A 23,804-nucleotide genomic window follows, 5' to 3' on the forward strand; every position below is an offset into this window, starting at 1 on the left:
TAGACCGGAATATCATGGCCTTTGACCTAAAATTTTAAGACCGGAATATCATGGCCTTTGACCTAAAATTTTTAGACCGGAATATCATGGCCTTTGACCTAAAATTTTTAGACCGGAATATCATGGCCTTTGACCTAAAATTTTTAGACCGGAATATCATGGCCTTTGACCTAAAATTTTTAGACCGGAATATCATGGCCTTTGACCTAACATTTTAAGACCGGAATATCATGGCCTTTGACCTAAAATTTTTAGACCAGAATATCATGGCCTTTGACCTAAAATTTTTAGACCAGAATATCATGGCCTTTGACCTAAAATTTTTAGACCGGAATATCATGGCCTTTGACCTAAAATTTTTAGACCGGAATATCATGGCCTTTGACCTAAAATTTTTAGACCGGAATATCATGGCCTTTGACCTAAAATTTTAAGACCGGAATATCATGGCCTTTGACCTAAAATTTTTAGACCGGAATATCATGGCCTTTGACCTAAAATTTTTAGACCGGAATATCATGGCCTTTGACCTAAAATTTTTAGACCGGAATATCATGGCCTTTGACCTAAAATTTTTAGACCGGAATATCATGGCCTTTGACCTAAAATTTTAAGACCGGAATATCATGGCCTTTGACCTAAAATTTTTAGACCAGAATATCATGGCCTTTGACCTAAAATTTTTAGACCAGAATATCATGGCCTTTGACCTAAAATTTTTAGACCGGAATATCATGGCCTTTGACCTAAAATTTTTAGACCGGAATATCATGGCCTTTGACCTAAAATTTTAAGACCGGAATATCATGGCCTTTGACCTAAAATTTTAAGACCGGAATATCATGGCCTTTGACCTAAAATTTTTAGACCGGAATATCATGGCCTTTGACCTAAAATTTTTTGACCGGAATATCATGGCCTTTGACCTAAAATTTTTAGACCGGAATATCATGGCCTTTGACCTAAAATTTTTAGACCGGAATATCATGGCCTTTGACCTAAAATTTTTAGACCGGAATATCATGGCCTTTGACCTAAAATTTTAAGACCGGAATATCATGGCCTTTGACCTAAAATTTTAAGACCGGAATATCATGGCCTTTGACCTAAAATTTTTAGACCGGAATATCATGGCCTTTGACCTAAAATTTTTAGACCGGAATATCATGGCCTTTGACCTAAAATTTTTAGACCGGAATATCATGGCCTTTGACCTAAAATTTTTAGACCGGAATATCATGGCCTTTGACCTAAAATTTTTAGACCGGAATATCATGGCCTTTGACCTAACATTTTTAGACCGGAATATCATGGCCTTTGACCTAAAATTTTAAGACCGGAATATCATGGCCTTTGACCTAAAATTTTTAGACCAGAATATCATGGCCTTTGACCTAAAATTTTTAGACCGGAATATCATGGCCTTTGACCTAAAATTTTTAGACCGGAATATCATGGCCTTTGACCTAAAATGTTTTGACCGGAATATCATGGCCTTTGACCTAAAATTTTTTGACCGGAATATCATGGCCTTTGACCTAAAATTTTTAGACCGGAATATCATGGCCTTTGACCTAAAATTTTTAGACCGGAATATCATGGCCTTTGACCTAAAATTTTTAGACCGGAATATCATGGCCTTTGACCTAAAATTTTTAGACCGGAATATCATGGCCTTTGACCTAAAATTTTAAGACCGGAATATCATGGCCTTTGACCTAAAATTTTTAGACCAGAATATCATGGCCTTTGACCTAAAATTTTTAGACCGGAATATCATGGCCTTTGACCTAAAATTTTTAGACCGGAATATCATGGCCTTTGACCTAAAATTTTTAGACCGGAATATCATGGCCTTTGACCTAAAATTTTTTGACCGGAATATCATGGCCTTTGACCTAAAATTAACATGCAAAAGTGGACGTGGTTCTTCCCTCCGACTCAATTCACGAACAAACCCATTAAAATTCCCTTCGATGTATTGAACATTAAAGTACTTACCCAACAATTAGGATGGCACCTAGCCATTTGACTGGCGTAATTGTCCATTTCCGTCACAGAGTTTCCATGAGCACCACTTCGTTCTGAAAGTCCTCCCGCTACTCCCGAAGCTGAGGAGCAGACTCTGGTTAACGAAGCTCTCGATCCCTGAGTGGTGGTGAAATCGGGAGGAATCAGCTCGGAAATGGGCGAACCAAAATCCATAGGATGCGGAGTTGGAATATGATGGTGCATTGGGAAATGAAGCTGACGGTTGTGATGCCGGAGACTAGCCGAACCGTGTTTAGGAACGTGAAGTAGAGCCGCTGGACTGTCAAGATTTACCGTGGATCCAGAGGAGGAGGATCGCCTTGACACATTTTCCCTTAAAAACAGGGTTAACAATGAAAATAGGGTTAAAACGTGACGTCACAGTCATAAAGACGGCCGCCGACTCAGTCTTTAAAGCAAATGTCGGCTCCTGTTGCACCCCTAACATTCTGGCTGATCGTCTGCACAGAAATTTTAACTTACTAAAGGCAGGAGCAAATCGGCACCCGTCCATGAGGGCGGAGCTAAAACTATCCTTTGGTAAGCTTAGAGGGACAGTTACCTCCACCTAGAGACGAGTCGACTTTCTTTTCGACCCGACCCGGCCCGAGTCCAACTTTAAAATTATAAACTTAACCCGACCCGACCAGACCCGAAAAAAAAAATTAAAATAAAAACCCGACCCGACCCGGAAAAAAAAATTAAAATAAAAACCCGACCCGACCCGACCCGGAAAAAAAATTAAAATAAAAACCCGACCCGAAAAATTTTGAAATTAATTTTGCCCGACCCGACCCGAATCGGGTTCGGGTCGGGTCGAAAAAGCCCGATTAAATCGGGGGCCCGACTCGTCTCTACCTCCACCCCTCGATTATGGGAGCATCTAGTGGCATTTCTATGAACTAAACCACAGCCGAGACTCGCTTTAAGCCTTCTCAACAATAGAGCTATCCCAGAAGCCTTAGAGTGACGTCACCCATACTATATGCCCATAGAACCAAAACGGTACCACCCACTACCAAATCTAAACCCGTGACGTTTTACCTATGCACTGACGTCACAACTATGATAGCTCTATATTCACGGCAACTGACACAAACATCGAATATCCACTTACCACTTTCCCTCTCCTCCTTCGACCCTGTTTGAAGTATTTGAGCTTAGACCCTGAGCAATTCCGGAGCTATTTTCGTCAAATGTGTAAGTCAACCAATTCCCTGTAGGCCAAATCAAATCAAATCAGTTCAAGTTTTCATCAAGAATAAACGGGTGTAAATTGTTTAGTTAAAAAAGAAACCCCAGACCATGTTCGTCCTGAAAGCAATGAACAGCCCCGGGTGACGTATCATCATGGTTGCTGGCCAAATGAGTCCCCGGTGTGGACAAAATACTGGCTAATAAATAGGCAGGTGGACCTAAATCCAAGTGCCGTCTGGGTGAAACGTAGCTGGCACTACTGCTTCCGTCACTAAGTCAATAAAAGACTTCTTTAGAAGGATTACGGTAAATAAATCGAGAATTAAAGGGGAAAATTGCGATTCTTCACCAATCATTTTACCAGGGATACATACAGCCATAAGTTTATAAGTGATATGTTCCATAAGTATGACACTGCCTATATAAGTTCGTAATGCTAGAGACTTAAGCGAATAATCCACTAAGCCTTGTGAAACAGTATCGTTAACGTATAGTGGGGTGGCGTAGCGGTTAGCGCTTTCGTCTCGCAGCAAGAGGATCCCGGGTGGAATCCCGGACTGTGGCACTGGGTGAAAACCTGGGAAGAAATCCTTCTGCGTAGAGTTTGCAAGTTCTCTCCCCGCTTGTTATGTTAAAAGGAGTTTTCCTCCGCGGTCTAACCCGGTTTCTCCTTTCCATCAAAACTTGCTGAGGTTAAGTTAGTAGAGGGGGCGCTGTAGGTTAGCTGTGGGGCATAGGGGCTAGCCCCCTGCACCCCTCTATGCAATGTAAAGGGACCCAACTGTAAATAAGTCGCGAGTTGACTTAGTGTGGACATCCCTTCATAGACAAAGCCTAGATTATTATTATTATTATTAGTAACGTCACATATCCAACTAGGAACAGAACGCCATCTGATAACGTTTCTTAAACAATGCCTAAGGCAGACTTGGGCGCCCTCTTTCGGATGATTTACGAATTTAAAACGGTAACGATACGGTTTCGCAAGGCTAAGTGGACTACTTGCTTTACAGCTCGAGATAACTAGTTCGAGAACGACGTAAGCGAGAATTGAAGTCCCACACTCGGTGGTGGTTAATTTTGCATGCAGGACTTCCATCTAGTCCTATTTAATCTGCATTACTAAGCCTTTGACAGAACCTCACCAGGCCTCGCTTTACCCTGAATCTATGACCTACTTCACTCGATCACTTCATGGCAAGCTCCAGTTACAAACTTATGGATGAACATATCTAATGAACTTGATTTAAGTAATGATACATAACATACCCATCGTCACTAGTCGTTGTTCCAGGAAGTAACAATAGCGTTTCAGGAGCTGGTTCGGGATACCGCCTCCTCTTCGCAAGTCGCCTTGTACGTTTATTTACCGGTACTAAATAAATAAGTAAAAGTATTCACCATTGATAAATCCCTAACTGGTCTCCAACAAAAAGTCTATAAATTTCGGGCTTAAAGCAAAGTGAGGGTCACGTGGTTCCAAATACAAGTTGACTTTCCTTATGAACTCCAGTTTTGACTTGACGAAGGCAGGAGGCATTTATAAATCCCGCCCACTATTCTTCGCCAAGCTAAACCCGGAGTTCAGGAGGAAAGTCACTTGACCCGCGCTTTGCTTTAAACTTCTACAAGAACACGAGGGAGCATTTCAACTTTGTTGCACCTCAATGCCAATTGACATGCGCGCGCAATAACTTAGGGAATAAAATTAAAAGCAGCTGTTTTAAATACGTAATCAAGATCTTTATTTTTAAGTTCGCTTTTCTATATATATATATAAAAATTAAATAAAAGCTGCAGTATGCATTAGATTATAAGCTAAATATTTGATTTTGAACACTGCAAAAGGTGTACATGCTTGGGAAACTTCGATAAGAAATCTAACAGAAAAAGCACTTTAGAGTAACATAACGTTATACCTTAAAAGAATGGCTGCTTTTTCTAAACATAAAAGGAATTAAATATTAAAATTAAAATAAATGATCTCTTATTACAATATAATAATTAGTACATTTAATTAGTCTTAAAAATAATCAAGGACTACTGCGCCACCATCCGCCATTGGTTTAGTGGCGTCTGCCAAATTGAACCTCTTACCCCTATGGGATTGGTTGAATTCTCGTAGCCTGAGAGACGTAAGGGGTAAGTGGTTCGATTTAGCAGACGCCACTAAACCAATGGCGTTGGCGCAGTAGTCATTGATTGTTTTTAAGACTAATCCACCTAATTCCCTATCACCGGAAGTTAGGCTTATCTCGGGATTCGAATCGTGGAGGGGAGTAACAGGATACGGGAAGAAAGTCGTCTGTCGTCTGCTGCAGTACATATTTTTGGCCTTTGTAGCAGACGACAGACGACTTTCTTCCCGTTACTCCCCTCCACGAATCCCGAGATAAGCCTAACTTCCGGTGATAGGGAATTAGGTGGATTAGTCTTAAAAACGAGGACTAATGAACTATTCGCCATTAGTTTAGGGGCGTCTGCTAAAACGAACCTCTTACCCCTATGGGATTGGTTGAATTCTCCTAGGCTGAGAGAGGTTCAATTTATCAGACGCCACTAAACCAATGGCGGATGGCGCAGTAGTCCTTGATTATTTTTAAGACTAATCCAACCAATTCCCTATCACCGGAAGTTAGGCTATCTCGTGATTCGAATTGTGGAGGGGAGTAACAGGATACGGGAAGAAAGTCGTCTGTCGTCTGCTGCAGTAATATAATTTTTGGCCTTTGTAGCAGACGACAGACGAGTTTCTTCCCGTTACTCCCCTCCGAGAATCCCGAGATAAGCCTAACTTCCGGCGAAAGGGAATTAGGTGGATTAGTCTTAAAAACGAGAACTAATGAACTATTCGCCACTAGTTTAGGGGCGTCTGCTAAAACGAACCTCTTACCCCTATCGGATTGGTTGAATTCTCGAAGGCTGAGAGAAGTAAAGGTTAAGTGGTTCGATTTAGCAGACGCCATTAAACCAATGGCGGATGGCGCAGTAGTCCTTGATTATTTTTAAGACTAATCCACCCAATTCCCTATCACCGGAAGTTAGGCTTATCTCGGGATTCGAATCGTGGAGGGGAGTAACAGGATACGGGAAGAAAGTCGTCTGTCGTCTGCTGCAGTGCATATAATTTTTGGCCTTTGTAGCAGACGGCAGACGAGATTCACCTCCACGCAGACTTAGAAATAAGGATAATTTTTAAACTAGTCCTTGGGACCAGTGAGCCCCCCTAGTGTCCTTAATAATAAACTGGTCTCCGGAGTGGTCCCAGCCTTTGTTCTCCTATAGATTTGAAATTAATAAACTGGTCCCGAGGACCAATAACCCCCACTTTTTGAATTAAAAAACTAGTCCAAGCAATTAATAAACTGGTTTTGGACCAGTGGACGTGTGCTATTTCTAAGTCTGCCTCCACGAATCCCGAGGTAAGTCTAACTTCCGGTGATAGGGAATTAGGTGGATTAAATGCTAGTTATTTTGTAATAAGAGATCATTTATTTAAGTTTTAATATTTAATTCCTTTTACATTTAGAAAAAGCAGCCATTCTTTTAAGGTATAATCAGTTACGTTACCTTTAACTGCTAAAGGAAGGGAAAAGGTTCTGTATCTTCATGTGGAATAGGACTCGGAGAAAGGAGGGGCGGGGGTTGGGGTCAAATTGCATTCAATTTGAAAAACATACTAACGTTTAATGTCTAGTTCCCGTCTGAGTTTCTTTAGTTCCTGTTCACATTCCACAGGGTTGTTCTTTGTAAGTAAGTCAAGTAGGCACTTGTTTAGAACTGTTTCCGCTAAAGTAGTTCGCTCGGGTCCACATCGAAACCAGACGCCTGATGCGGAAAAATAACACTCAAGTGACCCACAAGCGCAAAGTGACAATCATTATGATTAGGAAGAAATAGAAGCGACACGGGGAATCTTTATCGCCGCACTACGATGATACTTCAAGATGTGTATAATGACATGAGTATGATCGTAAGTTCATAAGATATGTTCATCCATTATTTTGTCACTGGTAACTTAGAAACTGGAGCTTGTCATGAAGTGAGTGACGTAGGTCATAGATTCGAGGTAAAACGACATACGCCTGGTGAGGCGCTGTCAAAGGCTTAGTAATGAAGACTAAATAGGACTAGATGGACTGCAAAATTAACCACCGAGTGTAGGACTTCAATTCTCGCTTGTCGTTCTCAAACAGGGTTCATACAACTTTTGGAAAACAAATTTCCCTGAGATTTCCAGGTTTTTCCCCATACACTTCCCTGAATTTTCCAGGTTTTTCCCCCTATACTTCCCTGAATTTTCCAGGTTTTTCCCCATATACTTCCCTGAATTTTCCAGGTTTTTCCCCATATACTTCCCTGAATTTTCCAGGTTTTTCCCCATATACTTCCCTGAATTTTCCAGGTTTTTCCCCATATACTTCCCTGAATTTTCCAGGTTTTTCCCCCTATACTTCCCTGAATTTTCCAGGTTTTTCCCCATATACTTCCCTGAATTTTCCAGGTTTTTCCCCATATACTTCCCTGAATTTTCCAGGTTTTTCCCCCTATACTTCCCTGAATTTTCCAGGTTTTTCCCCATATACTTCCCTGAATTTTCCAGGTTTTTCCCCATATACTTCCCTGAATTTTCCAGGTTTTTCCCCCTATACTTCCCTGAATTTTCCAGGTTTTTCCCCATATACTTCCCTGAATTTTCCAGGTTTTTCCCCCTATACTTCCCTGAATTTTCCAGGTTTTTCCCCATATACTTCCCTGAATTTTCCAGGTTTTTCCCCCTATACTTCCCTGAATTTTCCAGGTTTTTCCCCATATACTTCCCTGAATTTTCCAGGTTTTTCCCCCTATACTTCCCTGAATTTTCCAGGTTTTTCCCCATATACTTCCCTGAATTTTCCAGGTTTTTCCCCCTATACTTCCCTGAATTTTCCAGGTTTTTCCCCATATACTTCCCTGAATTTTCCAGGTTTTTCCCCATATACTTCCCTGAATTTTCCAGGTTTTTCCCCCTATACTTCCCTGAATTTTCCAGGTTTTTCCCCATATACTTCCCTGAATTTTCCAGGTTTTCCCCCTATACTTCCCTGAATTTTCCAGGTTTTTCCCATATATGGCGTATCCTATGGAGCAAATGTTAACGAAGGAGGGGTGGGGGGCAAATATGACTATATCATACTCAAAGGACATCTCCGTATCTCTAATAGAACCAGAGTTATGAGCCTCCAAAGTATAGTGTAATGTTAATCCTATGGAGGGAATATTCACGAACATTTTGCTTAATTACTCGGCCCCGGTTTGACGCAAATTTCCCTGATATTCCCGAATTTTACTAAAAATTCTAAATTTCCCTGAGTTTTCCCTGAGGTTTTTGTCAACCATTTATTTCCCTGATTTTTTCAGGTTTTCCAGGTTTGTATGAACCCTGTCAAACTAGCTCGAGCTGTAAGTCTCTCAGTAGCATTTCGAAGCACAGGAAGTGTCATACTTATGGAAGGAACATATCTTATAAACTTATGGTACGATTCAATCATCGTCGGCTAACTTAAGTATCCGCCCACAACCCAATTTTTACACAATGGCGACGGGAAACTGTGTCCAATTATGACATTAGAAGCGTGACAATTTAAGTGTAAGACTCATTTTAGAGCTGAGCGCTATTAGAAATTCAAGAGTTGATTACAAAAGCTAAGCTGCGTAACAAACAGACTGTTATTAAATTTTTTGAACGGTTATTATTCAAATGTAAACATCCCTTTTTGATTTTATAAATCACCGCCTCCGACGTCAGGGATCCAATATTCCGAAAAAGAAAGCGATTTTGTGATTTTTGAAATTTGACAGCGCGATTTCGTCAGAAGATTTCACGATCTTGTCAAAATTTCGCGAGTTTGTGGAGATTTCATGATTTAGTCAAGATTTTGTGAAATCGTGTAGATTTCACGATTTAGTTAAGATTAATAGTGTAGAGATTTTATGATATAGTCAAGATTTTGCGAAATCGTGTAGAGGTTTCATGAATTACTCAAGATATCGCGAAATCGTGGAGATTTCATAATTTAATCAGGCTTTCACTAAATCGTCAATTGAGATTTTCAAAATTAGTCTCAAAGAAACATTTGTTGAGAATTCTCGTCGGTAATTTCCCGATTTTGACATGATTTCGCAAATACGTAAAGCGTTTTCATCTTAAATTTCCTGATTTCGCAAATTTGTAAAGCGTTTTCATCGTAAATTTCCTGATTTTGCGAATTTGCTAAGTTTTTATGGGAAATTTCCAGATTTTGCGAATTTGCTAAGTTTTTATGGGAAATTTCCTGATTTTGTGAATTTGTTAAGCGTTTTCATCGGAAATTTCCTGATTTTGTGAATTTGTAAAGCGTTTTCATCGGAAATTTCCTGATTTTGTGAATTTGTAAAGCGTTTTCATCGGAAATTTCCTGATTTTGTGAATTTGAAAAGCGTTTTCATCGGAAATTTCGTGATTTTGTGAATTTGTAAAGTTTTCATCATAAATTTCCTGATTTCGCAAATTCGTAAAGCGTTTTCATCATAAATTTCCTGATTTCGCAAATTCGTAAAGCGTTTTCATCGTAGATTTCCTGATTTAGTAAATTTGTAAAGAGTTTTCATCGTAGATTTCCTGATTTTGCCAAGATTTTGTGAACTCCTTTAGAGCTTTCATTAGAAATTTCCCGATTTTATCAAGATTTCACGAATTTCTAAAGAAACTTCAGAATTTTGATTTCATTGGTTAAAGATTTTGGCGAAAATTGACTGATTGTAGTGAAAAGTATCGCGATAAGTGTACATGATTTCGTGTAAATGTTGGACCCCTGACTTGGGCAACTCTCAAAACTAAACTACTCGAACAATGCATAAATCTTACCTCTAGTATCACTCCGGTTTTTTGGACGGGCTCCGTGAGAACTGGTGGTTGCATCCGCGCTACTTGTTCCAACAGCACCAATTAAACCGGAAGTGGCGTCTAAGGGAGTCGTTTCATCGGGAGAAGAAACCGTGCTGTCCGAAAGCCGTTCGGGACTTTTATGAATTGGGATGGCGCCGTAGGAATTCCGACCAGACGCCGCTTTAAACTCTTCTTTCTCACTTTCTTTAGGATCTACGTTGGACGCGTCTGAAATGAAAACGAATTTCGCCGTTCAATTTTAAAACCCTTCGTTAAATTAAAGGAAGTGAACGCGCTTATAAAGGAAGTGAACGCGCTTATAAAGGAAGTGAACGCGCTTATAAAGGAGGCGAACACGTTTACGAATATAGTGAAACATTCAGCCTAAATGCGGTAGGCTCATTCAAAATGGCACCAGGGTTGCCACGGAGTTTTCAGAACTAAAATCCCAGGTTTTCCCTGACGTTTTTCGAGATTTTTCCTGACCTTTTTTCTGAGATTTTTCCTGAATTTTTTCTGAGATTTTTCCAGACCATTTTCTGAGATTTTCCCAGACCATTTTCTGAGATTTTCCCTGACCATTTTCTGAGATTTTCCCTGACCATTTTCTGAGATTTTCCCTGACCATTTTCTGAGATTTTCCCTGACCATTTTCTGAGATTTTCCCTGACCATTTTCTGAGATTTTCCCTGACCATTTTCTGAGATTTTCCCTGACCATTTTCTGAGATTTTCCCTGACCATTTTCTGAGATTTTCCCTGACCATTTTCTGAGATTTTCCCTGACCATTTTCTGAGATTTTCCCTGACCATTTTCTGAGATTTTCCCTGACCTTTTTCTGAGATTTTCCCTGACCATTTTCTGAGATTTTCCCTGACCATTTTCTGAGATTTTCCCTGACCATTTTCTGAGATTTTCCCTGACCTTTTTCTGAGATTTTCCCTGACCTTTTTCTGAGATTTTCCCTGACCTTTTTCTGAGATTTTCCCTGACCATTTTCTGAGATTTTCCCTGAACATTTTCTGAGATTTTCCCTGACCATTTTCTGAGATTTTCCCTGACCATTTTCTGAGATTTTCCCTGACCATTTTCTGAGATTTTCCCTGACCATTTTCTGAGATTTTCCCTGACCATTTTCTGAGATTTTCCCTGACCATTTTCTGAGATTTTCCCTGACCATTTTCTGAGATTTTCCCTGACCATTTTCTGAGATTTTCCCTGACCATTTTCTGAGATTTTCCCTGACCATTTTCTGAGATTTTCCCTGACCTTTTTCTGAGATTTTCCCTGACCATTTTCTGAGATTTTCCCTGACCATTTTCTGAGATTTTCCCTGACCTTTTTCTGAGATTTTCCCTGACCTTTTTCTGAGATTTTCCCTGACCTTTTTCTGAGATTTTCCCTGACCTTTTTCTGAGATTTTCCCTGACCATTTTCTGAGATTTTCCCTGAACATTTTCTGAGATTTTCCCTGACCATTTTCTGAGATTTTCCCTGAACATTTTCTGAGATTTTCCCTGAACATTTTCTGAGATTTTCCCTGACCTTTTTCTGAGATTTTCCCTGACCTTTTTCTGAGATTTTCCCTGACCATTTTCTGAGATTTTCCCTGACCATTTTCTGAGATTTTCCCTGACCTTTTTCTGAGATTTTCCCTGACCTTTTTCTGAGATTTTCCCTGACCTTTTTCTGAGATTTTCCCTGACCTTTTTCTGAGATTTTCCCTGACCTTTTTCTGAGATTTTCCCTGACCTTTTTCTGAGATTTTCCCTCAGGCCGAAAGTGTGAATGTTTACAGCACGTTTTATGTGCTTATAATTAAATAAACTATCTACATTAAGTTTTCCAACGTATTTGTTGCACCAAAATGAATAAGAAACATTTTAACTATAAATAACAGTCTAAGAGACTTCTTTAGAGCGCATTTACTTCACATAAAAACAATTCCAGACAGCATTTTTAAGGATTGCTCTAGAGTTCACTCTGCGTTAAGACTTATCCCCAGAAATTTTACCCACTAAAATCAAATTCCCTGACTTTGCTGAAATTTTTAAAATTCCCTGACTTTTCCCTGACCTTTTTGGCCCATTTTTAAATTCCCTGACTTATTCCCTGACCTTTTCGGCCCATTTTTAAATTCCCTGACTTTTTCCTGACCTTTTCGGCCCATTTTTAAATTCCCTGACTTTTTCCTGACCTTTTCGGCCCATTTTTAAATTCCCTTACTTTTTCCTGACCTTTTCGGCCCATTTTTAAATTCCCTTACTTTTTCCTGACCTTTTCGGCCCATTTTTAAATTCCCTGACTTTTTCCTGACCTTTTCGGCCCATTTTTAAATTCCCTGACTTTACCCTGACCTTTTCGGCCCTGACTTTCCCAGGTTTTCCAGGTACTGTGGCAAGCTAGAAATTTATTCAAAGAACAAACCTCCACCTCCGGTAGAACCATGAAAGAGCCATTCAAAACCATTTTCAACGGCATCGGATAAAGCGGGTGAGGGCATTTGTCCTTGATTTTTCCTGCAAGGTTCGACGCCTTCGTTTATGGTCGTGTCAACTTGTAGCGGTAGGCTAGCATGATTGGGTTGGGTCTGCGATTGATTCGAGACAAGGTAAGGCAGGGCCAGCCTGGCCATACTCTTCTCGCTATCAGCTCTATCAGCCCTACTTGCGGCGGCAGTGGCAGCGGCAGCACCAGAATGAACCAGAGTCGAGGAGGGTCTATAGACTAAAGTAAAATAACTATCATTGCTATCGGGTAATGATATCGATAATGTTTCGCTAGATAAAGAAGAGATGTCACTACTGCTACTTTGACTTTGACTTTGAGCGAGATCGAAATCTTTTTCCAACAGCTTCTGATCCCGAGCATTGACGGAAATGACTCGGTATTTCCTCGGAGGAGTTCTGGAACTCTTACGGCCCTCGGATTTGACCGACGATAACCGGCTTGGTTGAGGTAAAATCGCGCTACCACTATTACTGCTACCGCTGCTACTACTACTAGTATCCAATTCTTTCGTAACTTTTTCCTCCGAGACCGGAAACCCCGAGGAAGTTCTTTTAAACCCAGTATCGTCCGAAACCCCGATTGAATGTCTACTATAAGCGGACCAAGTACGGGCATGCGTTTTAGACGCGTTATTAGACGTTGAGCCTGAAGACTCAACCGTAGGTTTCGAACTGTCCACCGATTTATGACGTATCAAAGATGGCGGCGGTGGGGGTGGGGGTTGTACGGGTAATACAGTATTGGCTGTAGCGCCAGTCTTGTTACTACTGGCAGACATATGCTGGTTATTAGGATGGTGAGCTCTGAAGGACAACGGTTTACTAGACACCGTGGTTCCATTTTCAGCTCCGCTACTGGCACCTTGCTGTTCATCGCTTATTTCGACAATGGGTTTAATGGCTTCGGCCAGAGACGGTCTAGCCGCTTCAAAACTAGGCCTATGATTTGTCTGAGTGGCTATTCTACCTGTAAGTCCGATTCCGCTGCTATTACTCCTATTTATAATTTCGAGACTAACGGGGTGCGAAGGTGGTACCGATTGAGAGGGTTTTTCGGGACACGTTTCAAGTTCACTTCGCGCTCTTCTAACCACGCGTTGTTCGTTCCGGTCACCACCGATACTGTCACCTAAACTTCCTCTTTGTTGAGATTTGTTCTTGCCGCGTGCCAATTCCGCCGCTCGGACGCTAGGGTCTTGAGACATGAACCCGAGTTCGACGGAGCCCGTTCCTTTCAACAGCAACTCGGAACTGGCACTGGATGGTAAGCTGAGGGCGCTTGTGGCGGGTAAGTAAGCGGATGCGCTGCTAACGGTTCCAGCAGGGACCGCTGGATGTTGAATCAGAGTTGAAAGTGACGAAGCGGTGGTAACTGGGTCTGTGGCCGATCTAAAAGCTATAAGATAGAAACTTAATTAATAAGCGAAATTCCTTTTCGTAGCCTCAACTGCGACCCTCTTTCTATAATAATCCAAGCTTTTTCTATGAAGGGATTCCCACACTAAGCCTTTGGCTTGTTTACAGTGCATAGAGGGGTGCAGGGGGCTAGCCCCTATGCCACAGCTAACCGACAGCGCCCCATACTAACTATTACCGTTAACCTCTGCAAGTTTTGATGGAAAGGAGAAACAGGGTTAGACCGCGGAGGAAAACTCCTTTTAACAAGCGGGGAGAGAACTTGCAAACTCTACGCAGAAGGATTTGTTCCCAGATTTTCACCCGGTGCCACAGTCCGGGATCCCACCCGGGATCCTCTTGCTGCGAGGCGAAAGCGCTAACCGCTACGCTACCCCACTATCCTTATTTGTCAGCTCAAAGTAACGATACCGGGGATATTAAATGTTTTAAAGCAAAGCAAAGCGCGGGTCACGTGGTTCCCTACCCCTACGAGTTCAATTATTTACGGACTCCAGTTTTGACTTGGCGAAGGCAAGAGGCATTTGTGGGCGGGACTTATAAATCCCGCCCACTAGACTTAGCCAACTTAAACTGGAGTTCGTATCGAAAGAAAACTTGTAGGGGGACCAAGTGACCCGCGCTTTGCTTTAAAAGGGGCGAGCAGCTCCAGCCTTCAGACGTACATTCCGACACATCTGTGGCAGAGGGCTAAAGGGAGTCTAAAACGCGCGCCGTCTTGTTTTTCCCCTTTCAAGGACAAATTGAAATCGTATTCCGAGTATTCCTCCCCCATTTTTTTGCGTCCCACCGGACTTAAACCGGTCCACAGTTATCGAGACTATTTCTCTCAGATTTCGCATCCCTGTCCTTGAATGGTACTAAAAACTAGAAATCCGGTAGCAGGGTTCGAACGAAATTTTTATATTAAAAATCCCTGACCAAATTTTGACACCAATATCCCTGACCATTTGAAGCACGTGTTTACCAGAGCCCAATTCACAATTACACCTGGCACATATTTAGCATTGCTCGAAGCATAGTTTGATATACCAAAGGAAATCCCTGAAATCCCTGATTTATCACGACCTTCTTCCCCATTTTCCAAATCCGTAGTAGACCCTACTGCGCATGACGAGCCGATAACGCGAGGGGTCGGACGTTTGTCAAAATCCCGTACACTTCGTTTGAAATCTGTTTAAAATCTCTCTCGAAAATCTCGAAATCCCGAAATCTCACGTCAAAATCTAAAAATCTTCAAATCTCACGTCAAAATCTGAAAACTTTAAAATCTCACGTCAAAATCTAGAAATCCCAAAATCCCTACCTTAAAATCTGAAAATCCCGAAATCCCTATTTTAAAATCTGAAAATCCCGAAATCTTCACCAAAAATCCCGAAATCTCACATTAAAATCTAGAAATCCCGAAATCTTCACCAAAAATCCCGAAATCTCACATTAAAATCTAGAAATCCCGAAATCTTAACGAAAAATCCCAAAATCTCATCCTAAAATCAAAATCTGAAAATCTCCTCGAAATCTGAAAATCTCCTCGAAATCCGAAAATCTCCTCGAAATCCGAAAATCTCCTCGAAATCCGAAAATCTCCTCGAAATCCGAAAATCTCCTCGAAATCCGAAAATCTCCTCGAAATCCGAAAATCTCCTCGAAATCTGAAAATCTCCTCGAAATCTGAAAATCTCCTCGAAATCTGAAAATCTCCTCGAAATCTGAAAATCTCCTCGAAATCTGAAAATCTCCTCGAAATCTGAAAATCTCCTCGAAATCTGAAAATCTCCTCGAAATCTGAAAATCTCCTTCAAAATCTGAAAATCTCCTTCAAAATCTGAAAATCTCCAACAAAATCTGAAAATCTCCTACAAAATCTGAAAATCTTGTTCCAAAGCCCGAAATCTCCTTCAAAATCTGAAAATCCTGAACAAAATCTCGAAATCTTCTTTGAAATCTGAAAATCGCGTTCAAAATCTGAAAATCTCATTGAAAATCCCGAAATCTTAAAATCTTGGACTAGATTTCCAGATTTCTAAAATCTGAGTCAGAATCTCAAAATCTGGGGCAAAATCTTGAAATCTCAAAATCCCGTACACTAAAATGCCGAACGTCCGACCCCTCGCGATAACGCTTTAACAATTTCCCTCTCCCTTCGAATCCCTCTTAAAACATCTAATATCCCTGACGAAACATACCAGAATCCCCATCTTCTTTCGGCTGATGTTGTACAGCTTGGCTCCGGAAATTCTCTTCCTCGTTCCTCAATCCATTGTCACGAGTGTTGTGTCGATTTTGTTCATTAACTAAACAAGAATTTTTATCACATGGTAAAAAAGGACCAATAAAATACCAACCCAGTAAGATCAGGGTTCATACAACTTTTGGAAAACAAATTTCCCTGAGATTTCCAGGTTTTTCCTTCATATACTTCCCTGAATTTTCCAGGTTTTTCCCGTATATGGAGTATCCTATGGAGCAAATGTTAACGAAGGAGGGGGGGGGCAAATTGGACTATAACATAATCAAAGGACATCCCCTTATCTCTAGTAGAACCAGAGTTATGAGCCTCCAAGTATAGTGTAATGTTAATCCTATGGAGGGTATGTTCTTAATTACTCGGCCCCTGTTTGTCGTAGCCCTACGTTTTTAGTATGGTTGGATGGGGGTCAAATTGGACCATAACATACTCAAAGGGCATCCCCGTATCTATAATATAACCAGAGTTATGAGCCTCCAAAGTATAGTGTAATGTTAATCCTATGGAGGGAATGTTTAAGTGAACATTTTGCTTAATTACTCGGCCCCTGTTTGTCGTAGCCCTACGTTTTCAGTATGGTTGGATGGGGGACAAATTGGACTATAACATAATCAAAGGACATCCCCATATCTCTTATATAACCAGAGTTATGAGCCCCCAAAGTATAGTGTAATGTTAATCCTATGGAGGGTATGTTTGCGAACATTTTGCTTAATTACTCAGCCCCTGTTTGACGCAAATTTCCCTGAGTTTTCCCTGAATTTCACTAAAAATTATAAATTTCCCTGAAGTTTTTGTCAACTATTTATTTCCCTGTTTCCCAGGTTTGTATGAACCCTGTAAGAGTTCAAGGCTAGCAAATAAAACGGTTTCTACCTTGTTGCAAAACTTCCATAACAAAACTTGAAGAAAGGCTTTCTCTTTTGGCATTAGCGGTAGATTTAGATTGGTTACTATTTTCACTGTTCATTTGACCTGAATCAGTTCCTGAACTTCCGGAACTGTCTCGATGATGGACATCAACCTGCAAGTCTAACGAAAAAAAAAAAAAAAAAAAAAAAAAAATGGAAATAAAAAATACTTGAACTAGAATACTTTAATGTTCATTTAAATAGGTTCAATTAAGATTCATCGGAAAAATACTTTTTACAGTGTCGGGGGCAATTAAGAATAAAAATTAAACCAGTGCTCGATTGCCGAGTAAAATTTAAAGGAAAAGTTTAACTAACATAACAATACATCGTTAAAAGAACGGCCTTTAAAAGGAATCAAATATTTAAAGAATAATAAATAATCTATATCTATATAAATCAAAGTCCTGACTGACTGATTGACTGACTGACTGACTGACTGATAATCAACGCCCAGCCCAAACCGCTTGCCCTAAAAGGCTGAAAATTTGTAGGAACGTTACTCATAAGTAGTAGGCGCGTACTAAGAAAGATTTTTCCAATCCGCCACCATCTTAAAAAATGGCGCCCAGAAACGTAAAAACTCTTCTCTATGCAACAAAGTCCGCGCGTTTCAACCGATTTCACAGATACTTAGTACACTGGTTTCCTATAACCTATAGGCGGGCTAAATGGTCTTTCGGGTTCGATTTGTTGCCTTCTTTTTAAATGGCGGCCAAAAACTTAAAAACGTTTCTCAATGGAATAATGTCCGCATGGAAAGTAATAAAAAATGCATCCCGACGGGCTGACGGGCAACGCCGAGTGCCTTCGCACCTAGGGTGCTACAAAAATATCAGTCATCAGTAAAATCTACCCAATCTTTATATCATTTTGATGGAAGTTCAAATTAAATGCGAGCGCCGCCGCGGGAATAACAGCTAATTTCAAGATAATTAGCATTTAATTAGTCTTAAAAACAATCAAGGACTACTGCGCCATCCGCTATTGGTTTAGTGGCGTCCATTGAGTTGAGAAAAGTTCCATAGAGTGGCCTTTGCGTTAACCTGCCTATTGGGGTACGTGGGACACTCTTAAAAACATCGGGGCGGACGGACAGCTACCGAGTTTATCACGCTATAGTGTCCCCATCTCGAGGCCTAGCATAAGAAATGTATAAATCCACTTATTCTTGAAATCATTCAAATTTCCCGCGTTTTCTTTTAGTTCCCGTGGTTGCATCGGGATGGCGCTACAAGCGAGTAATATAGTTAATTGGGTCTTTTATTCTAGCGGATGAAAGGCCACTCTAGTGGTAATTTTCTCAACTCAATGATGGCGTCTGCTAAATCAAACCACTTACCCCCACGGGATTGGTTGAATTCTCACAGGTTGAGAGAGGTAAGAGGTAAGAAAGAGGGGCTAGCAGACGTCACTAAACCAATGGCGGTTGGCGCAGTAGTCCTTGATGTTTTTAAGACTAATTAAATGTACTAATTATCATATTGTAATAAGAGATAATTTATTTTAATTTTAATATTTAATTCCTTTTATATTTATTCCTATTATAAAGCAGCGGTTCTTTTAAGGTATAATGTTACGTTACCGGAACTTTCCGATTAAAAAAATAAAACTGAAAATTCCCTTAACAGCTTTCCATAAGCATTATGGGAAGGTATGGTGGTCTACGAGAACATAAAATAAATAAATAAATAAATAAATAACTAAAAAACCCATCATTTTGAGTTTCAAGCTGCAGCCATCTCAGAAACGTAAAAGAAAAAATACTGTGAATTGGTCTTATTCCTGATCAGCGCCACCGAGGCGTAGCGGCGACTTTTGGAACTATAATAATACGGTAGCCAATTACAGGTGGCGCTGGAGTCGATGTACTCTGATGGAGATCTGTTATTTTTCTATGTTTTGTTGATCTTTCTGAGTCATGTGAATAGCCAAGGCTTAACAAGCGATATGGTTTACCTTTCTTATTCTGTCTAATATTATGAAATAAGACTTTCGGAGTAAGTTTTCATTCGATTTTGGTCTATTTGGAGATTATTAGGTTAGGTGGGGTGGCGTAGCGGTTAGCGCTTTCGCCACGCAGCAAGAGGATCCCGGGTGGAATCCCGGACTGTGGCACTGGGTGAAAACCTGGGAAGAAATCCTTCTGCGTAGAGTTTGCAAGTTCTCTCCCCGCTTGTTAAAGGGAGTTTTCCTCCGCGATCTAACCCGGTTTCTCCTTTCCATCAAAACTTGCAGAGGTTAACGGTAATAGTTAGTATAGGGCGCTGTAGGTTAGCTGTGGGGCATAGGGGCTAGCCCCCTGCACCCCTCTATGCATTGTAAAGGGACCCAACTGTAAATAAGTCGCGAGTTGACTTAGTGTGGACATCCCTTCCTAGACCAAGCTTAGATTATTATTATTATTATTATTATTATTATTATTATTATTATTATAATTAGTTAAAACATGTTTTTTGAAGTTGAAGCGGTAATAATCGAAGCATAGAAAATAACGGATCTCCATGAGAGTACATCGACTCCAGGGCCACCTCTAATTGGCTACAGTATTATTATAGTTCCAAAAGTCGCCGCTACGCCTCGGTGGCGTTGATCAGGAATAAGGCCAATTTGGAAGAAGAGTAATTTACGTCAGCTAACCACGTACCAAGGGGGGTTGGGCGGGGCGGCCATTACGGTTCTTACCTATGGTACTTCCACACTGCTGGGAATTCAGTTCCGAATTTATAAACCTAGTTAATAATTCCATGGAATCCACATGGGGAATACCTCGTTTGCTGCTTGGACCTTCCGCGAAAGAATTCCTGGAACTACACTGAACAGGCGGCGTCGCTTCCTCCCGCATTCCAGTGTTCAGCACTGACAGTTCAATTTGTTCGGGATCACTGAAATATCACAGTTCGGATATCAAAAATTGAACAATATATACAAATATTATAGTTTAATAGATAGTTTTCACACATGGAGGATTCATACCATTTACACCAGGAGGCCGGGCTACCTGGAGGACAAAAGCAGACGGGTTTTTGTTCTCCAGGAGGCCGGGCTACCTGGAGGACAAAAGCAGACGGGTTTTTGTTCTCCAGGAGGCCGGGCTACCTGGAGGACAAAAGCAGACGGGTTTTTGTTCTCCAGGAGGCCGGGCTACCTGGAGGACAAAAGCAGACGGGTTTTTTGTTCTCCAGGAGGCCGGGCTACCTGGAGGACAAAAGCAGACGGGTTTTTTGTTCTCCAGGAGGCCGGGCTACCTGGAGGACAAAAGCAGACGGGTTTTTTGTTCTCCAGGAGGCCGGGCTACCTGGAGGACAAAAGCAGACGGGTTTTTGTTCTCCAGGAGGCCGGGCTACCTGGAGGACAAAAGCAGACGGGTTTTTTGTTCTCCAGGAGGCCGGGCTACCTGGAGGACAAAAGCAGACGGGTTTTTGTTCTCCAGGAGGCCGGGCTACCTGGAGGACAAAAGCAGACGGGTTTTTGTTCTCCAGGAGGCCGGGCTACCTGGAGGACAAAAGCAGACGGGTTTTTTGTTCTCCAGGAGGCCGGGCTACCTGGAGGACAAAAGCAGACGGGTTTTTTGTCCTCCAGGAGGCCGGGCTACCTGGAGGACAAAAGCAGACGGGTTTTTGTTCTCCAGGAGGCCGGGCTACCTGGAGGACAAAAGCAGACGGGTTTTTGTTCTCCAGGAGGCCGGGCTACCTGGAGGACAAAAGCAGACGGGTTTTTGTTCTCCAGGAGGCCGGGCTACCTGGAGGACAAAAGCAGACGGGTTTTTTGTTCTCCAGGAGGCCGGGCTACCTGGAGGACAAAAGCAGACGGGTTTTTTGTTCTCCAGGAGGCCGGGCTACCTGGAGGACAAAAGCAGACGGGTTTTTTGTTCTCCAGGAGGCCGGGCTACCTGGAGGACAAAAGCAGACGGGTTTTTTGTCCTCCAGGAGGCCGGGCTACCTGGAGGACAAAAGCAGACGGGTTTTTGTTCTCCAGGAGGCCAGGCTACCTGGAGGACAAAAGCAGACGGGTTTTTTGTTCTCCAGGAGGCCGGGCTACCTGGAGGACAAAAGCAGACGGGTTTTTTGTCCTCCAGGAGGCCAGGCTACCTGGAGGACAAAAGCAGACGGGTTTTTGATCTCCAGGAGGCCGGGCTACCTGGAGGACAAAAGCAGACGGGTTTTTGTTCTCCAGGAGGCCGGGCTACCTGGAGGACAAAAGCAGACGGGTTTTTTGTTCTCCAGGAGGCCGGGCTACCTGGAGGACAAAAGCAGACGGGTTTTTTGTCCTCCAGGAGGCCGGGCTACCTGGAGGACAAAAGCAGACGGGTTTTTGTTCTCCAGGAGGCCGGGCTACCTGGAGGACAAAAGCAGACGGGTTTTTGTTCTCCAGGAGGCCGGGCTACCTGGAGGACAAAAGCAGACGGGTTTTTGTTCTCCAGGAGGCCGGGCTACCTGGAGGACAAAAGCAGACGGGTTTTTTGTTCTCCAGGAGGCCGGGCTACCTGGAGGACAAAAGCAGACGGGTTTTTTGTCCTCCAGGAGGCCGGGCTACCTGGAGGACAAAAGCAGACGGGTTTTTGTTCTCCAGGAGGCCGGGCTACCTGGAGGACAAAAGCAGACGGGTTTTTGTTCTCCAGGAGGCCGGGCTACCTGGAGGACAAAAGCAGACGGGTTTTTGTTCTCCAGGAGGCCGGGCTACCTGGAGGACAAAAGCAGACGGGTTTTTTGTTCTCCAGGAGGCCGGGCTACCTGGAGGACAAAAGCAGACGGGTTTTTGTTCTCCAGGAGGCCGGGCTACCTGGAGGACAAAAGCAGACGGGTTTTTGTTCTCCAGGAGGCCGGGCTACCTGGAGGACAAAAGCAGACGGGTTTTTGTTCCCCAGGAGGCCGGGCTACCTGGAGGACAAAAGCAGACGGGTTTTTGTCCGCCAGGAGGCCGGGCTACCTGGAGGACAAAAGCAGACGGGTTTTTGTTCTCCAAGAGGCCGGGCTACCTGGAGGACAAAAGCAGACGGGTTTTTGTCCGCCAGGAGGCCCAGCTACCTGGAGGACAGAAACAGTAGACGGTTTTTGTCCTCCAGGTAGCCTGGCCTCCTGGTGTAAATGGTATGAATCCTCCATCATGTGTGAAAACCATCTATAGAGTGAATTATTTTGGAAGGAATAAACTTCGCTACGTTGTGTAGGATTAGTGGATCATTGTTTTGTGTTGATACTGAAAATGAAGGACAGTAGTACCATGGATTAAGTACGCGCGTAAGGGAATATGTTATCAATATATAGTATAGGCAACTTCCTGTCTACGACGTCCCATTATTCGATATGCACTCTGTTCCAGCCTCAGCTTTTAGCACGTGCAAAGCTAGGTCTCTACACGGTAGTAGCTGGCCCTAGAGAACGTAGTTGCGCAATTTGCGCAAGAGCACGTCTGGATAGACAGAACAGCGAGCTTTTCTTCAAGTCCATAAAGACCATGCAACCCAACACTGCTGTAGCGCCGGCAGACCCCCAAGCATTTTTAAACTGGTCCAGATAATATTTAAAGTGGACAGACACTTGTCCAGGGCCACTGCCTTATTTCTCAGTCATCGAGCCACTACGACTCGCGAGCTTAGTCACTGAAATAGTGCTTTCCTTTTAGTCCTTCTTCACTCCACCAATAGCGTTACGTTGTACTTTGCTTTTACATGACATATCATACTAATTTCACAATTTTATCAATCTCTAATGAAAACTAGCAGTGAGGTCAGCTGAAAAACTGTCCTTAGTCCAGGAAAAGGTTAAAAACTACGGCACATGCCTTATCCGAGGGAATTGTGCCTAGATTTCAAAAATGGTTTACTTACTCGCGTTGATTGGGATTGAGGCTGATGTCAGGGTGTCTTTCTTCGAGTCTTCCTGATTCGTCAATGCTGTTAGTCTCCTCAACCTTCTCACCAGAATCGAACATCTTGTGGAGGCGAAGGTTCGTTACTTTCAGCGTAACAAACACCACGCCCACAGTCAAACAATACAGTGTCCATGCTAAAATTGCTTCCGAAAAACACTGAAATATAAAAAAAAGGGTTTATAAGTATAACTAACATTTTTTTCTTTGTTAAAATAGGCATAGGCGAATTCTTCATACGAAGGGCTTATTTTAATGGGGAACTAATATAACTGTGCATACTCAAAGTCAAGCGAGAACGGGCTACACACGCTTTTGCAGTCCATCTAGTCCTATTTAGTCTGTACTAAGCCTTTGACAGCGCCTCAAATCACCAGGCGTCGCTTTACCCTCAATCTATGACCTCCCTCACTCACTTCATGACAAGCTCCAGTTTGTAACCAGTGACAGACTTATAGTACATATCTTATGAACATATGGTAAAACTAAATCTGGGTTCGTACGAAATTTTTACATTTAAAATCCCTGACTTTTCCAGGTTATCCCTGACCAAATTTTCGCAATATCCCTGACCATTTTAAGGTCTTTACCAGAGCCCACTTCATAATTGCACCTGGCACATATTTAGCATTGCTCGAAGCATGGTTTGATATACCAAAAGAAATTCCTGACATATCCCTGACTTTATAGGAAAAACTTTTAAATCCCTGACT

General features: G+C 42.1%; 1 protein-coding gene across 5 annotated transcripts in view; it reads right to left on the bottom strand.

Annotated features, from left to right (window-relative positions):
* LOC149647030 (uncharacterized) overlaps positions 1-23,804 on the bottom strand; it is a 75,112-nt gene that overhangs the window by 48,912 nt on the left and 2,396 nt on the right. For 2 of the 5 annotated variants that reach the window (XM_089849877.1, XM_089849876.1), the window contains 11 exons: positions 23,051-23,250; positions 19,906-20,105; positions 17,186-17,341; positions 16,248-16,355; positions 12,563-14,041; positions 10,115-10,363; positions 6,913-7,056; positions 4,498-4,603; positions 3,336-3,499; positions 3,149-3,248; positions 2,002-2,365 (listed from right to left, as the gene is read on the bottom strand). In XM_089849877.1, coding sequence (XP_089706003.1) covers positions 2,002-2,365; positions 3,149-3,248; positions 3,336-3,499; positions 4,498-4,603; positions 6,913-7,056; positions 10,115-10,363; positions 12,563-14,041; positions 16,248-16,355; positions 17,186-17,341; positions 19,906-20,105; positions 23,051-23,250 — 3,270 coding nt within the window. The remainder of the gene's footprint in view (positions 1-2,001; positions 2,366-3,148; positions 3,249-3,335; positions 3,500-4,497; positions 4,604-6,912; positions 7,057-10,114; positions 10,364-12,562; positions 14,042-16,247; positions 16,356-17,185; positions 17,342-19,905; positions 20,106-23,050; positions 23,251-23,804) is intronic. The other 3 variants (XM_089849879.1, XM_089849878.1, XM_089849880.1) reach the window with 3 other exon arrangements.

This window comes from Phalangium opilio, unplaced genomic scaffold (assembly GCF_054372755.1).
Source record: "Phalangium opilio isolate 3A_F unplaced genomic scaffold, DU_Popi_V2 ptg000089l_1, whole genome shotgun sequence".
Taxonomy (NCBI): domain Eukaryota; kingdom Metazoa; phylum Arthropoda; class Arachnida; order Opiliones; family Phalangiidae; genus Phalangium; species Phalangium opilio.